Genomic DNA, 15,304 nt, shown 5'->3' on the forward strand with positions numbered 1-15,304 from the left:
TCCCTACTTCCAATCCTCTGATCACAGCAAAAGCTTCAAGCATTTTAATAGTCCAATTGTACTGTACCCTCCCACAACCAGCCAGGAAAAGAGATCCAGAAGAGTCACGAACTACCCAGCTAACACCTCTCAAGTCCTCGACATCACTCCATGAAGCATCTCTATTAATCTTCCAGTATCCCACCTCCAACGTTGAGCAAGACTCTGGTTCAACGAACTCTCCCTTCCACTGGGGAACAAGAAGTGTTTCTACTCCCCAAAAACTCATCCACGTGCAAGGAAAACCTGTTAAATAATACTTCACAATTAGGGGGAAGATCGCTAGAATTTATAAAATTCTTGTAATTCCAAACATCCCAAGGATAGGCATGGTGTCACGATCAAAAATCTTAAGCTCTTTTATCAACTCAGTCCAACGGTCTACCAACGGCTCCTAAAACAAGCAAAAAAAGAAAAAACAGATAAGGAAGGAAAGAAATAAAGCTATATAATTTTAGAAAACTTAAGAACGTGACTCGTGGATTTAACATACTTCCTGCGAAACAAACAAAGAGGGTTAGCTTTGACTCCTTGATAATATTACCGAAACTGGGAATAGAGTTGGAGATTGCCTTCCACACATAAATTATGCCCTCAAACAGGTTCAAACTTAAGGCGATCCAACTCTATTAGCCGCAAGAGTGTACGCACTCTTAACTGAAAAACAACCTTTAAGGTCCAAACCCCAAATTATCTCATCAACTCCCCGATGCCCTCGCAAAGGGGCATTTAGAATATTCAAGATACCCTCGCAAAGAGACAATAAAAATATCTTTCAGGATTGGCAAAATTCTCCATGGGTCGCCCCAATTAGGATGTAGAATCCCCGATTTGATCTGGGGTCAAATCGGGGACCTGGGACAAGGTAGGAACGGGAAAGGTATCCCCGCTCTGACCCCAACCCAGGTTAGACTTTTAAATATATATTTTTAATTAATTAATTAATTATATATATATATATATGGAATTTTAGAAGAAAAAAATTTAAAAATATCCCAACGAAAAAACAAAAGGGGAAACGGGGATCTTGAACGAAAAGTAAAAGAAGAGAGACTATGAAGTCAATTTTAACTTTTCTAAAACAATTTTAGATTGAGAATAAATGGTAAGCTGGCTCCGAAATAGGATCATATGAATATGTTTGAAGCGGTGCTGATTAAAAGGTAAAAAGTTGTCTTCAATCGAACCAAAAATGCTGAGGCTTTAGGATGGTGCAAATGTGTATGAAGTCTGTAACTCTCCTTCCGAGATGTCTGCTTGCTACACAAATCTCAACTTATTAAAACTACAATCCTTCAAAATTTGGTACAACAAAAATGTATAGATCAGTTCTCTTTTAAATACATTTGCCACACAGTATTACAATGTATATGATGAAATTTAATTTGAAGCAATCCTTGGCCACCATATTCATTTCCATGTTGTAACCATCCATCTCCATGAGGATATGTATCCGTTTAAGCTTTCGAGACATGTCACCTAGTTTTCAGTATCACCAAAATCTTAAATAACTTATGCTTATTGGATGCGATATCGAATCCACGGTTCTTAACCTTGCGTTGGAAAGAAATCGAAACCAATGCCTTGTTCGATTTAGGGTCAATGCTAGTTTGTAGCGTACCTTTTTACATTCAGGGGATGAACTATCAAAGTGGACAGAGGATTGGATGTAGATAAATTATTATCTATTGTACTTGTTTCCCATCAAGCCAGTGGAGTTTGGGTAGAATCTTTACCAGAAACGCCTTAAAACTTTCACTAGATATCATGTTTCCTTCGATATCCAATTGCGTCAAACTTAGATCTTTGAATAGAAAATAAGCTTCCCAGTAACTTGCCAGATCAGTACAATCAGTTGCCATTTTATCACTGCTCAAATCAATTTCTTCAGAATGTGACAATGGAGATGAGAAGAGATATCTGGTTGTGTCGATCGAATGCGAACCTATCTCGTTGTACGATATATCCAAAACTCTTAAGGACTTTATCAGTCTCAGAGGCTCCAATGCAGTAAAATTGCCGATTTTATTGTTACTCAAACTCAAGCAAGATAGGAGCTGCATGCTCTCCAAGCCTGTCAAAGGTACAACAGAGAGAGAGTGTTTATGAAGCAACCCGAAAATCAAGTGAAATTATTCCATAAGAGCGAGTGTCATATGATACAAATAGTTATTTGGAGCTTAAGTGTGAGGCGAAACAAAAAGGTACAAACTTTGTTTTCGTGAGGTGCACTGTATATATTTATAAAATAAACAAATTTATACGTAGATGAATATATGCATAGAAAGGAAAGGATATAACATATGTAAACAAGGTTCAAACTTTTATACTTGATAGACTTTGGGAGAGTAAGAATGATGGAAAATAGCAGAGCATGGTCTGAAGTGGAAACGTGAAGAAAAAGAAAGCCTTAAACGCAAGGGTATTTTATGCATTTAGGGATATGAAATTTTATTTTTTAAGAAAATTAATACAGAAATCCTAAGGCACTGGGCTTTGAGCCTTAAGGCTTCACAACTGGAGGCGGGTTGCGAATGCAGAAGGCAAGATGCCAAGGTGGCTTTTTAAACATTGGATCTAAATTGTTGAAATAATCTCAAATCATTGAGGGGGAAAAAGAAATCGTGTTGCAAGAGCAACATCAATTTTCCCAATCATACAGATACAACTGAATCCCCAAATAATAATTCGAACCTAGAGCATGCAGCTAATTTTAACTTTGAAATGCACTTGAATGATCAGATATGAGTTTTGAATGGTTTGCCAATAAAACGAACATTTTCTTCAATGATAAGGTGAGAAAGTGAAATGCACGTTATTTCATTCTATCACTAAGCCAGGTCAAAAAGTTTACCATCAATTGATCGAAGTTCATTGTAGCTGAGGTCCAGCACTTGCAGCCACAGTAGTTTTTCTACAGATCCTATCCGTGAAATTGATAAATTATTGAGTCTTAGACAGGCAGTACTATCAATATATGGTGACGTCTGCTCTTTGTAGGAATAGGAGTGTCTTAACAAAGACTCCCTAGTTGATGTAACCTGCAATGAAACCAGAATGTCACCCACTCGTCCTTTCCAATGGGGAAAAAAGTTGAGGATAGTTCGATATGCAAATTCTCATCTATGCACATGAAACGAAGTAAAAATTCCAAGGACAAATAATTGTATTCACAAAAAGTAACATAAAACAAGTGTTGAAGTTATAGATTATAATACCTCGTGGCAAAAGGGACATTGTTACTAATATCATATATGAAAAAGCGTGTAAATTTTCAATAGTTGATAACAAGAAATTATATCACCTTCTGCAATAAAACTAAGCTGTGTTCATCCTTGTAGTAATGAACGTGTGATGGGTCCAACTTCATCAGGTCTTGGTAAAGGTCAAGGACTTCCTCAAGTTGGATCATTTTATTGGCATGTGGAGATGCTGCAGCATGAGCCATCAGCAGTCTAGCAAGAGTGAGTTTTCCAATTTTACTGCAAGAGAGAAATTGAAGTGATAGGATTTATAAACAGTTCAAATTTTTTAATATGCAAAAGAAATAGAGTGAGCAGTAGCATACCAATCAGTCTCTGATAATAATTCTCGGAAAAGAGCTATTTCATTACTTATAGTCTCCGCACACCATTCAGAAGTAGAAGGTGCATAACTATCCTCACTGGTTGGATTGTCAGAAGAACCAAATGGAAAATTCTGAGGACTAATTCCGCAACTAGTAAAGTTTTCGTCCTTCCACCTGATCCCTTCGTTTCCAAAATCTTCAGTGGATGTTTCTCTTAAATTCACGGCCACTTTAAAAGAAAAATGAGTTGGTTTCACATGATGAAAACCAATTGCAGATGCTATTTTCTGAGAATGTCCAATGCTGACTTCCACTGAATAAAATTCTGAATTGGGCTCTTCTCGAGGAAAAGTCAGATGACTAATCCAAGCTTTGGAAGCATCACGGTTACATTTTGAGAGTGGCTTCCAAATAAGATCTCTTAAATTAACTGTAGATTTAACAATCACCGAAGATGAGTCAATGCCTTGAACAGGTTGATCAAAGTAAAGAATGAGGGGCATTGTTCCTGAATCTGAATGGAAACTACAGAATGGAGAGAGAATTTGATCATCTAAACATCCGGTTCTTGATAATGCTACATTAAAACTATGAGGTGGCCAAGAAGAAACAAGATACGGAGGATTTGTTTTCACCGTTTGGTCCAGAAGCCAAAGATGATAAAACCAACCACTTTGATCATCTGGATCAGTGAAAATAGCTTGGTGCACGAGCTCATACTCCTCATTTAACACCCTTTCCACTGGGAAATAACCTTCAGCCTTTTGATTCAGCAATTTGGCAAGAAGCACACTACAAATAAGGTACTATACAAGTCAGAATAGTGAATTTACACTTACAAGACATTTTCAAATTCCTATGGTTTTCAATGGAAAAAACACTAGAAGAAGCTAGAGAAGCTAGAGAATTCAAGGGAAGGTAATTTTACATTTACTAGTTTTCTAAAGAAGATTGATCATATGGAATACATGAGGTGACTTTTATATGCTTCTCTTACGTTTACATAAAAGAAAGACATGCAAATGGCTAATGAATTCAAACAAAAGTCTAACAGTTGAGAACTGTGCTGAGCAATCTGAGTTACCGTTCAAAAAAACACCAGATGTATATGAATTTCATGAACAAACAATGAGCCAACACAACTAAACCTAAACCTTTTACAGAGAAAAAAAATCAACTCAGGATTACGTAGGCTATACCTGCGATTATGCCATGCTGAATAATTGCTGAAATTTGTGTCTATCATATCTGTTGTGTACTTCATTTCTTTGTCCTCGGGTACGTTTATTAGCCCTGCCACAAATCTTATGAACGGACAAATATATACACCTAAGGTTACTTTCAAAATGTACATGTAAACTGCGGCTATTGGCCTAGAAGGGTTAGATAAGGAAAACTCAAGCAGGTATTAACCTTCGATAGTTCCATGCATGAAAATTCCTAGCGTCGAGTTTCTGAAACTTTCCAAGCAGTCGCAACTCATGATCGGTGGACGAATGCCCCTTGCTCAAAATCCATTTTCGATGATACCACGCGCCATACGACTTGACATTCTGACGCAAAGCACTTTCAGCCTATTGAAAGATGAATCGACGAAACCAAAATCAGTGGCCAGAATTCACTATGAACAATAGTGTTGAGTTGCAAACGCATAAATGAAATGAAAAATCGGATCGATTCACTAAAAAGCAAAAGCCCCGTCAAGAATTGAAAAAAGAACCTCAAATCCAGTACTGCTAAATGAAAACTTACTACTCTAAGTTCCTCATCGAGAATCGCTTTGATTGACACTATGTCTGATGGAGAATCCTTCAAGTAGTGTTCAACCGCAAGTTTCCTATAGTTCCAAGCGGTATACAGATCCGGATTCATTTCCAGCAAATTAGCACTGACTTCTAGAGCTTCCTTAGCATAGCTACAATATTCAATCTGAAACTCAAACCGCAAGAAAACCTAAACCGTAATTGAAACAGAGAATAGCAATGAGGAATTCAGATATTGTACTTCTTTTGGTGGTGATTTGCAAGCAATTGAGATTGCAAATTTCGAAGCTTCGCGGCTTCCACCGCCGAAGCTTCTGCTTCCTCCGGTTTCTGAGGCTTGCGCGGCCGTCCGTGCATTTTCAGTTCAAAAGGATCAAAATCTGCGACTTTGAAGGATATGAAGATTCAACGGCAACGCCAAAGGAAAAACCAATAGACAGAAATCTTGGATGTTGAGTCTCATATTGGAAACCCGAGAGCAGCAGAAAATTTTGAATGAACGACGATTTGGACCAGGCCTTGTCACAATAACAATAGCAACACAGCCCATATTTTTTAATTTTAAATTTTAAAATGTAAAATTATATTAAATAAAGATAAAACTCTTAAAAATACAATAATTCATATTATAAACTCAATTTATTTTTTAATTCAAATATATATTATGTAATGTATTGTAATTATCTAATATTAAAAAATAATAATTCTAAAATAAACATAGAACATGTTCATAATCGACTTAATTATTAATAGATAGCTACGACTAGTTTATCATTCATAAATATAATATCAAACAAATATAAAATGAGTTTTTAAATTAGAATCTAATTTCTAAGTTTTACAGAACAGTTTATTGAACTTCTTGACATATATATTTCTTTTTAATTTGTTTTCAAATTTTTTTAAGTCAAATAGGATAATACTAAAAATAATCTCATTCTATTTTCGTCGTATTTAAATTTTTAGAATATATTTAAATTAATCAATCATACGTCATAGTGATAACTAGATTTATAAATATATTATATTAAACCTACTTTAAAGTTTGAGCAACTATTTGAATTTGGATCTAATTTTTTACTCTGTTATCAAACAGACATAGAAACATGCATTATAACTATGGTTTTCACTCAGTTTTCTGTTTTCTATTTTCTAGTTTGCATACCAAAACATGCCTAAGGTCTTTAGCTCAAGAATCAATCCTACTCAAATGAAATGTGAAGAAAACTTGTGAGAAAATCTACTCTCATCTTTCTAACTTCTGTACAACAATTAGAGGTTGTTCGAGGGCCCAACATGAGATGATATATCTTTGGAGGCCCATTATCCTATCTCACCGATTTTAATTGTTTGTGGGTCTATTTTTGGAACGTGTTCATACTCAATCAAAACTCTCCAGACATCATAACTCCCCACATCCTATATTATCACAACGTCCCAAACAGCCTCTTAGATATTTTAAGATTTGAACAACTTTCAATCTTAAAGAAGAATGCATGTCCAATTATTCAACATTGCTTACTTTGGCACCTAATGTCTCTTAATTTATATCATAATTTTGTCTTTATAAAGAATTATTTAATCATGGTTAATCTTATATTATTTTCAGAAGTATCTTACGTGGAAGCTAATAAATGAGGTATGACCATAATTCATTTTAGTTTATGTATCGATTCACTTTACCAAAAAGTTAAATATTTATACTTACTTTTAGTTCTTGAACTCCTATAAATCAAATAAAATGATTTAAAATAGAGTGAGTTTTCTTAAAAATTAAAAAATTAAGACCCCATTTTGTTTTTTTGTTTGTTAAAATTAAACTAATATCATCTACATTTCTTATCATGGTTGAATTCTTAGTCAAATTCTAAAAACATAAACAATTTTTTAAAAACTACTTTTCTTAAAATCATTGACGAAAAGTAGATAACGAAGAAACTTGTGGAAGTAGTGTCACTAGACTTAATTTATTTGAGTGAACTTAAATGATGCCCTTAGCAAAATTTTCAATGAATTGGTTGAGATAATATCAATAGTGGGTAAGAATTGAAATGCCTGCATTATCATCATTAATGACATTTTATGTATTGATGTGATGGTGTGTAAAATTTTATCTTCTAGAAGATATATTATAAATGATAATGATATATTTTTTATTGGAATCACACATCTACTTTACAGTATATCCACGAATTTCCCCTATTAATCCCCCGCTTGTATCTTCTAAGTTCAATGAGTTCTCGAAAGCCAAAAACAAGATGAATGAAACCTACAAATTTGATAAAAACAAGAAGGAAAAGAATTTGAACATACAGATTTCCAAGAATATGAAAATGGATAAAGATGTTTAACAAATATAAAATGGGCATCAGTTTCCAAGGTGAAAATAAGAAATAAATAAATTTATATTAATCATAAATAAATAAATGTTCACCTTCAACCTTCAGACGTGAACGGCGGCTGAGAAAGACGTGAACGACGGCGGATCTTGAAGTCGACGGCGGTCCTCCTCGACGATGGCGTTGTTGACGATGGTGGTGGCTGAACGTGGAGTGGACCCAAGGGGCGGGTGGAGGTGGAGAATATTTAGTGTGAAAAACTGAAAAGGAATATTGAAAAAAAGAGGTGATAGATTAGGGTTTATTTTTGTTGGGCTTGGGCTTGGGCTTGGGTAGTTTAGTGGCCTCTAATTCTTTCTCTCTTGCCTCGTTGCACCCAGAAAGAGAGAGGGAATGAAAAGAAAAACCATCATTAGTCATTATTTTTATGCCTTAGCTAATAACACTACGAAGGTCGAGATCGGCCTATTCCTACCGTTCTAATAGTATATCAAATTATTAGAAAAATAAATAGAGAGATCGAAACTAGATTAAAATGTAAAGTAAAAATATATTTTAAGTCTCTTAATTTCTAATCTAATGTGTCACTGAAATTTAATAATCGACTTTGAGGGCATTTCTTTGATTGAGATTGACGTTTTCATTGAGGATATTATTTTTCTTTAAAAATTTGTTAATTGTACGTTAAAAAAAAAAGAATATATATTTATATATATTCTGCCTTGTGGGCTAAAGATGAGATACATCCATATTGGTAATGTAAATGAATAATCTCTAACTCGTACACTATCCGAAAAGTTAGCCCTAGCTTCTTTTGCTAATGCATCAGCCAACCGATTACAAAATCTGTTTACATATTTGAAAGAAAAACAATTAAAACCCTTCTTCAATGATAATATTTCTTCAATACAACTCTTAATTCCAATCATTGCATGTTGATTGTTGTTGATGAGATTTACAGCAAGAAGACAGTCGGACTCGACCCTAATATTGAAAATTCCAAATGATAAAGCCAATTCAATACCTTCAATGATCGCGAGTAATTCAGCAATCGGAGGAGAAAAGGAGCCTCAAGGAGGTCCACACTGCATCTACATTGAGGGAAAAGGAGCCTCAAGGAGGAGGAATTCATTTTCTATTGCATGCAATTTGAAGATTGTGTACTCTGTTTTGGAACATAGCTTTTCGAAGAGAACCCCTAGTAGTTTAAGGTAATCTCTTATCCATCTGCTTTTTGCTTCTGCTGAATTAAATTTCCTCCATTTATAATTGTATTCCTATCCTTCCACATGGCCCAGCAAGATATAGCAATTAGTTTCATATTTTTTAGCAAGAGTTATGTAAGGCTATACATCTATCTATGAAGCTATTATTGGAATTTTCTTCTAATATATGGTTATTCATAATTAATTCCCAAATTGCCTTATCTCTTCTACATGTAAAAAATATATGATCTAAAGATTCTGATTCTTTCTGACAAACAGTACATATTGAAAAAGATCGAGGCTCTGAGTACATAAATTTACTCTTATAGGAATGATATTTTTAAGAGCCCTCCAAACAAGCAACTCTATTTTGGACGGAATATTAATTTTCCACAAGTTTTCCATACCATATCCATGGTATTTTCACTTGTAGAACAGTAACATGAGCTTGAATGTTGAAACCACTTGTATCCTGACATAACAGAACAAATACCATATTTGTCAAAATGCCAACAAATTTTATCCTAAGATTTCAAATTAATAAGAATTTTGATGATTAAATCTATATCTGCATGTTGAGTAGCCTCTTTAAGTAATTCCATATTCCATTGACCCGACTGGGTAATAAAATTTGATACCAATGAAGACCTGAACTTATTATTGATACACACTAGTTTAAGCAATAATTTCTTATGGATCCAATGGTCTTCAAACATCTTAATGGATTTTCCATTAGCCGTACTGAATTTAATTTCTTCCTTTACAAAAGAACAGCCTCACATCAAGATATTTCATAAATAAGAAGATTTCTTTCTCACTTTTGCTTCCAAAATACTACAATCTCATAAGTATATGCTTTTAAAAAAAAGGATACGAGAGATTTTGGGCTAGAAAGGATCTACCAAGCTTGCTTTGCAACTAAAGCTCTATTAAAACATTCAAGATCTCTAAAGATCAACCCTTCTGGTGCTTTTCGAAGACACACATTAGACCATTTTAACCCATGAATTCTTCTTTTCTTGATAGTTGAACCCTACTAAAATTGGGCAAATAATCTTGTAATATCTGCACAGATTATTTTATTTTTTTTTATTTTTTTTGGGAGCTTGAAAAGGCTCATTCCATAAGAAGGGATACCCCGACCTACACTTTTAATAAGAATTTTCTTGCCTGCAAATGAGAAAAGAGAAGACTTCCAACCCTGCATAACTTTCCATATCTTCTCCATAATAAAATTGAAATATTTGCTTTTTATTTTTGGATAAAGAAGAAGGAAGACTCAGATAGCTCTCTAGGTTTTGGACGTTACAAACTCCAAGAATGCCACTAACAAATTTCATTTTTTTATTATCCAGATTGAAAGAGAACATCATGGTAGATTTTGAGAAATTAATTTGAGCACCCGAGGCTTTTTCAAATTTTCGAAAGAAGTATTTTAGAGTATGGCAATCTTGTTCTGTAGCTTTGCAAATAAACATACTATCATGTGCGAACAAAAGATGGAAAATCTTTGGACTTGAGTGGTGAATTACAATTCCTGAAATTGAACTCAAAAAATGATTAGCTTGAAGAAAACGAGAGAATCCTTTGGAAGCAATTAAAAATAGGTATGAAGATAGATGATCTTCTTGTCGAAGACCTTTGGAAAGATAGATACAATCTGTATTATTTCCATTTATTGAGATAGATAGTTTAATTGTAGAAATACAATTAAAAATTAAAAGAATCAGATCATAGTCAAACCCTAATAGTTTAATTGTAGAAATACAATTGAAAATTAAAAGAATTAGATCGTAGTCAAACCCTAAACAAATCAACATTGCTTTTAAATAAGGTCATTCAACTCTATCACATGCTTTGTTAAAATCAACTTTAGAGCAGTTACACGTTCATTTCCATATTTCTTATTTTTTTATGTACTTAAGTATTTCATGGCCCATCATAATATTGTCTAGAATGGCCCTATCAGGTATAAATGTAGAGTGATATTCAGAAAGAATTTCATCAAGTATAACTTTTATTCTATTAGCAATTGTCTTATAAACCAATTTATAGGTTATGTTACATAGCTAATACAATGGAAATCACCCACATTATGAGGATTTTGAGCTTTATGAATTAAAACAATGTTGGTAGAGTTCCATTCATTAATACTCTTCTTGTTATTTAAGATTTCCAAACTGTCCTCCACTGTATTATTTCCTACAAGATCCTAATAGGTCTAGAAAAAAATAGCTAAAAACCCATATGAACCTGGGGATTTTGTAGGAAGCATTTGTTTCAATGTCATTTGAATTTTCTCTCTTGAAATAGCACCAAGGCTTTTGTTCATTTTAACAGATATTTTTGGTTCAACTTGATTTACAATCAAATTAATATGATCCTCGTTAGGATTTGAAGAAGTAAAAAGAGATTTGAAATGGTTTTGGAAAACTTCCTTGATTTTGTTTTCATCTTCAGTTCCGACCCCCATCATTAGATAAAATACCAGTAATTTCGTTTTTTTCTTCCTCGAGGATGCCTTTTTATGAAACCATTTAATGTTTCCATCTCTCCGCTTAAGTCGTTCCTCCCTTGATCTCTATTTCCAGTAGATTTCTTCTTATTCAAGGAGTCTTTCAAGTTCAAATTCGATTGAATGGACTTGGTAATTATTGATATCCTCTAAATTGTCATGGGCAGAACTGAGAACTCTTTTGCAATCTTCAATTTTTTCTTTTATATTGTTGAAAATAACTTTCCCCCATTCAGAAAGAGACTTGGAACAAAGAGTCAAGCTATCTTGTAAGGGAATGATAGAAGTTGGGATTTTCCACTTACCATTTTCCTCAATAATGTTATAACATTTTGAGTTGCGAGTCCATATTTCCTCAAATTTAAAATTTCTTCCTCTTTCAATGTAACGACTCGATCTTTTGAGTACTCTAATAAGGATCGTTACTCATAATTACACATTTACATCCAAAACATTTTAACCATTGAGGAAAATAAATTTCATTAAAATAATAAATACAGTTTTTTAAAATAAATAACAAATAAGTAAAATCTTTGTTCGGAGCCCTCAAATAATGAAGAAAAAATAACTTTAACGGATAAAATTCTGACCAACATCGAGTTTCAAATCAAAACTTTTAAATAACTTGAAAACGTAAACTGAGCGGAAGGGATTTACATGTCCCATATGGCACGATCACAGGTCTCTCTCGTCACCCGTCGGTCTGTTCCTATCCTTACCTGAAAAACATAAATTAAGAAATGTTGAGTATAAAAATATTCAGTAAGTGATCCATTACCGAGATCAAGCTATGCATCCACAAGTAGAGAATGTTGGGCCTGTGGCTCAAACAACTACAACTGTTTCAAATAATGAAAAAGATACCAAATGATGTACTGTCTTGCCTTGACTCGCATATCTAGTGGACTGATGGCACACCGTCAAACATGGAAAAAGAAACATGAACATGAACATATCGATTCATGTATATTTAGCGGCCCGAAGGCACACCGTCAAACATGAAAAAGTAACATGAACGTGAACCTGTCGATTCACGCAAGTCTAGAGGCTTAAAGGCACACTGTCAAACATGGAAAAGTAACATGAACGTGAACCTGTCGATTCACGCATGTCTGGTGGCCCAAAGGCACACTGTCAAACATGAAACTAGATCCGTCGGTCCTCTGAAATAAAACATGCATCAAGACGAGACGGTAAACTGCTCTATTGGTCTAATCATGCATCACATACATAATTTCAATATTGTTTCTGCTGCACAGATTATAGCATAACATGGAGGTTCAAACATACCCATAATACTTATAACTGTTATGCAACAAGTATATCATAAAGACAAAATCGTGCTTCTAGAGTCCATTAATTAACTTTGTAAATCTAATCTAGGCCACTGGCACGAAGGCACCGGTAATAGTACTACTTACCTCAAATTAAGTCAATGACAGTTATCTCGACAACCGACTCCAACAATTTACTTGAACCAAAACCAACGAAAGGACCAAATGATCGTAAATCCTACTAGAAAGCATGCCACTGATCTCCAACTTCGAATAGTAATTGTTCAAAAACTCGTTTCCCTTGTTGGATAGTGACCAGAAACGCTCTCAAATTTCAATCTAAAAGCAAAACTTAAAGGATATCAACCAATTTGGACCAAAAGCTAATGCGTGGTCAGGAACCTCCAAGAATTCTAAAACTTAACAATGGTATCAGCAGCGGTGACAACCATAGATAGGCAGCGCATGTTGCTGTCGGACGACATAAATTGTTTAGGCTAGTGGTTGGTAGTGAGGGTCTTACATGAAGGGGTTTGTGAGAGTGAGAGAGAAGGGGAATTTCTAGTTTTACAAATTCTATTCATCGATTACGAACAAACCAGAGCTTCAAACAAAGATCCAACCATTCAAAATGAAACTCTATGTCTCAAATAGACTGACCAAATTTGAGCACGATCCAACAGTTCAAACTCTAGAAATCAACAATTTTGTAGAAGTTGTCACTGAATAATCGAATTGCTTACTCCCTATTTTTTTTTCCTCTTTTCACTCTCATTTAATTTCGAAAAAATCTCAATTCTTTTATTATTTTTTTTCAAATTTTGAAAAGATAAATAAAATATTTTATAACAATATATCTAAAATCTCGAAAGATTCTATTAAATTAATAAATCAATTAACTTTTCAAATTATCTTAATTTAGGCCTCAAAAACAAAAATTAAATGGCATAAGATCCATTAATTTGATACAAATTAAATCCTTCCAAATATTTAAATCAATTCAAAACCATCCGAAATTAATTATCTCCTTAATTTAATTTTTTTTTAAGTTGGCCCTAAAATCCAAAATCAAATGGAAGCAAAATTCAATATTTTCAAGATAATTAGTTCGAATATCTAATCAATTAAATTCAATTTAACCCATAATTTTTTTTTTTTAATTATTTCAATTTAATCTCAGTTTCCCAAATGAAAGGGAAATTTAAACTCACGAATTTTAGATAATTAACTTAAATTTTCTAAAATTCGGGATGTTACATTCAACATACCTTAAGATCCTTGTATCCAGGATAATACAAATTGGTCTATGATCGCAAAAAGCTAGTTCATGTGGTTTACATTGATATGAATGAAAAGATCGCAAAAAGCATTGTTGCATAAAAATCTATCTAATCTTTCTCTTATTGTGTAGCCATTTCTATTGTCATACCAAGTGAAAGGGGATCCTTTAAAACCAACATCAAATAGTTGACAAAAAATCCAAAGCTTTTCTGAAATCATTTAGAAACTTAGTAGGTTTTGGGGGTCATCTTTTTTTCTCATAATCCCAAAGTATTGGGGTTGATGCCTTAAATCTCGTAGGGTACCCTAGTTTGTAATGGTATTGTACAAACATTTTATTTATTTAATAAAATATGAGATGTTTTATTTGATATTTAGTAGCATTAAATCCACAAACCAATAAACTGACATCCAAGATTATCTTGTATAGCTTAAACATGTATGTAGAGACATACAGATGGATCATATTTAAGTGATAAACCTAAATGGTATGTAGTAGATGGATGAGGTTGGATACTTTATCTTGGTGACACTATGAGTACAATCCGCTTTGTAGATATTACAATTGTTGTAAAGTGGTATAAATTATATGATCCTAATTATTCATGTAGACACATGTGAGTGAGGGTATTCTATACAAAATAGTTTGTATAAAACTAGACCACGAAATGACTAGTCTCATTATTTAACATCATTCATAATAGAGACTTACATTTCACCAAGATGATCATAGGTGACATGACTTGAATCCTGTGTGAGTTATGAACTCCTGCCTATGAAGGCGGTCCTTTGATTTGTATGGGTGAGAGTGCCAAATCACTGACTCAACAAACCTACCATTTTGAGATTTCGTCTGATTGATGAGCTGGGAACACGACTACACAAGACAGAATTCACTCCTTCCACAAAGTCATAAAAAGTAGATAAATTACTCCCTTTGTGAAGTGCTAATGGATGTTGAATAATATAATTAAAGAATACCATTGGAGCTTCAAGCTATAGGTCCATGGGGTCCTTTTTGTAGCTCAACGGGAATTGAATGAAAATCAATTTTGGATTAATTTGAATTGTTCAAATTAATTGAGGATTAATTATATGTGATATAGTTAATTTAATTTAATTATATATGATATAGTTAATTTAATTTAATTATATATGATATAATTACTATAATGTATTTGATATATTATAATTTAAAGTTTATTTTAAAGGAGGTAAATATTTGAATATGATTCAAATATTAATTATGTGAATTGGATTCATATAATTAAATTTAGTACAAATGAGATTTATATTAAATATCGGGCATTAATGAGAGAT

The 15,304-nt window shown here is 33.5% G+C and overlaps 1 protein-coding gene across 6 annotated transcripts; it reads right to left on the minus strand.

Moving 5' to 3' along the window:
- Positions 1-1,248: 1,248 nt before the first annotated feature.
- On the minus strand, positions 1,249-7,976 carry LOC120086185 (geranylgeranyl transferase type-2 subunit alpha 1). Of its 6 annotated transcripts, none has more exons than XM_039042706.1 (9): positions 7,805-7,976; positions 5,612-5,750; positions 5,360-5,522; positions 5,021-5,181; positions 4,807-4,911; positions 3,608-4,399; positions 3,344-3,521; positions 2,894-3,080; positions 1,249-2,113 (listed from the first exon to the last, which is right to left on the minus strand). In XM_039042706.1, the coding sequence occupies exons 2-9, from the start codon at positions 5,725-5,727 to the stop codon at positions 1,725-1,727; spliced, it is 2,091 nt and encodes a 696-aa protein (XP_038898634.1). In that variant the 5' UTR covers positions 5,728-5,750; positions 7,805-7,976; the 3' UTR covers positions 1,249-1,724. The 6 variants fall into 6 exon arrangements, with proteins under 6 accessions (XP_038898634.1, XP_038898633.1, XP_038898631.1 ...); XM_039042705.1 differs by having other exon boundaries at positions 5,612-5,756; XM_039042703.1 differs by having other exon boundaries at positions 5,612-5,888.
- Between the last annotated feature and the right edge of the window lie 7,328 nt (positions 7,977-15,304).

This window comes from Benincasa hispida, chromosome 9, assembly GCF_009727055.1.
Source record: "Benincasa hispida cultivar B227 chromosome 9, ASM972705v1, whole genome shotgun sequence".
NCBI classification, from domain to species: Eukaryota; Viridiplantae; Streptophyta; class Magnoliopsida; order Cucurbitales; family Cucurbitaceae; genus Benincasa; species Benincasa hispida.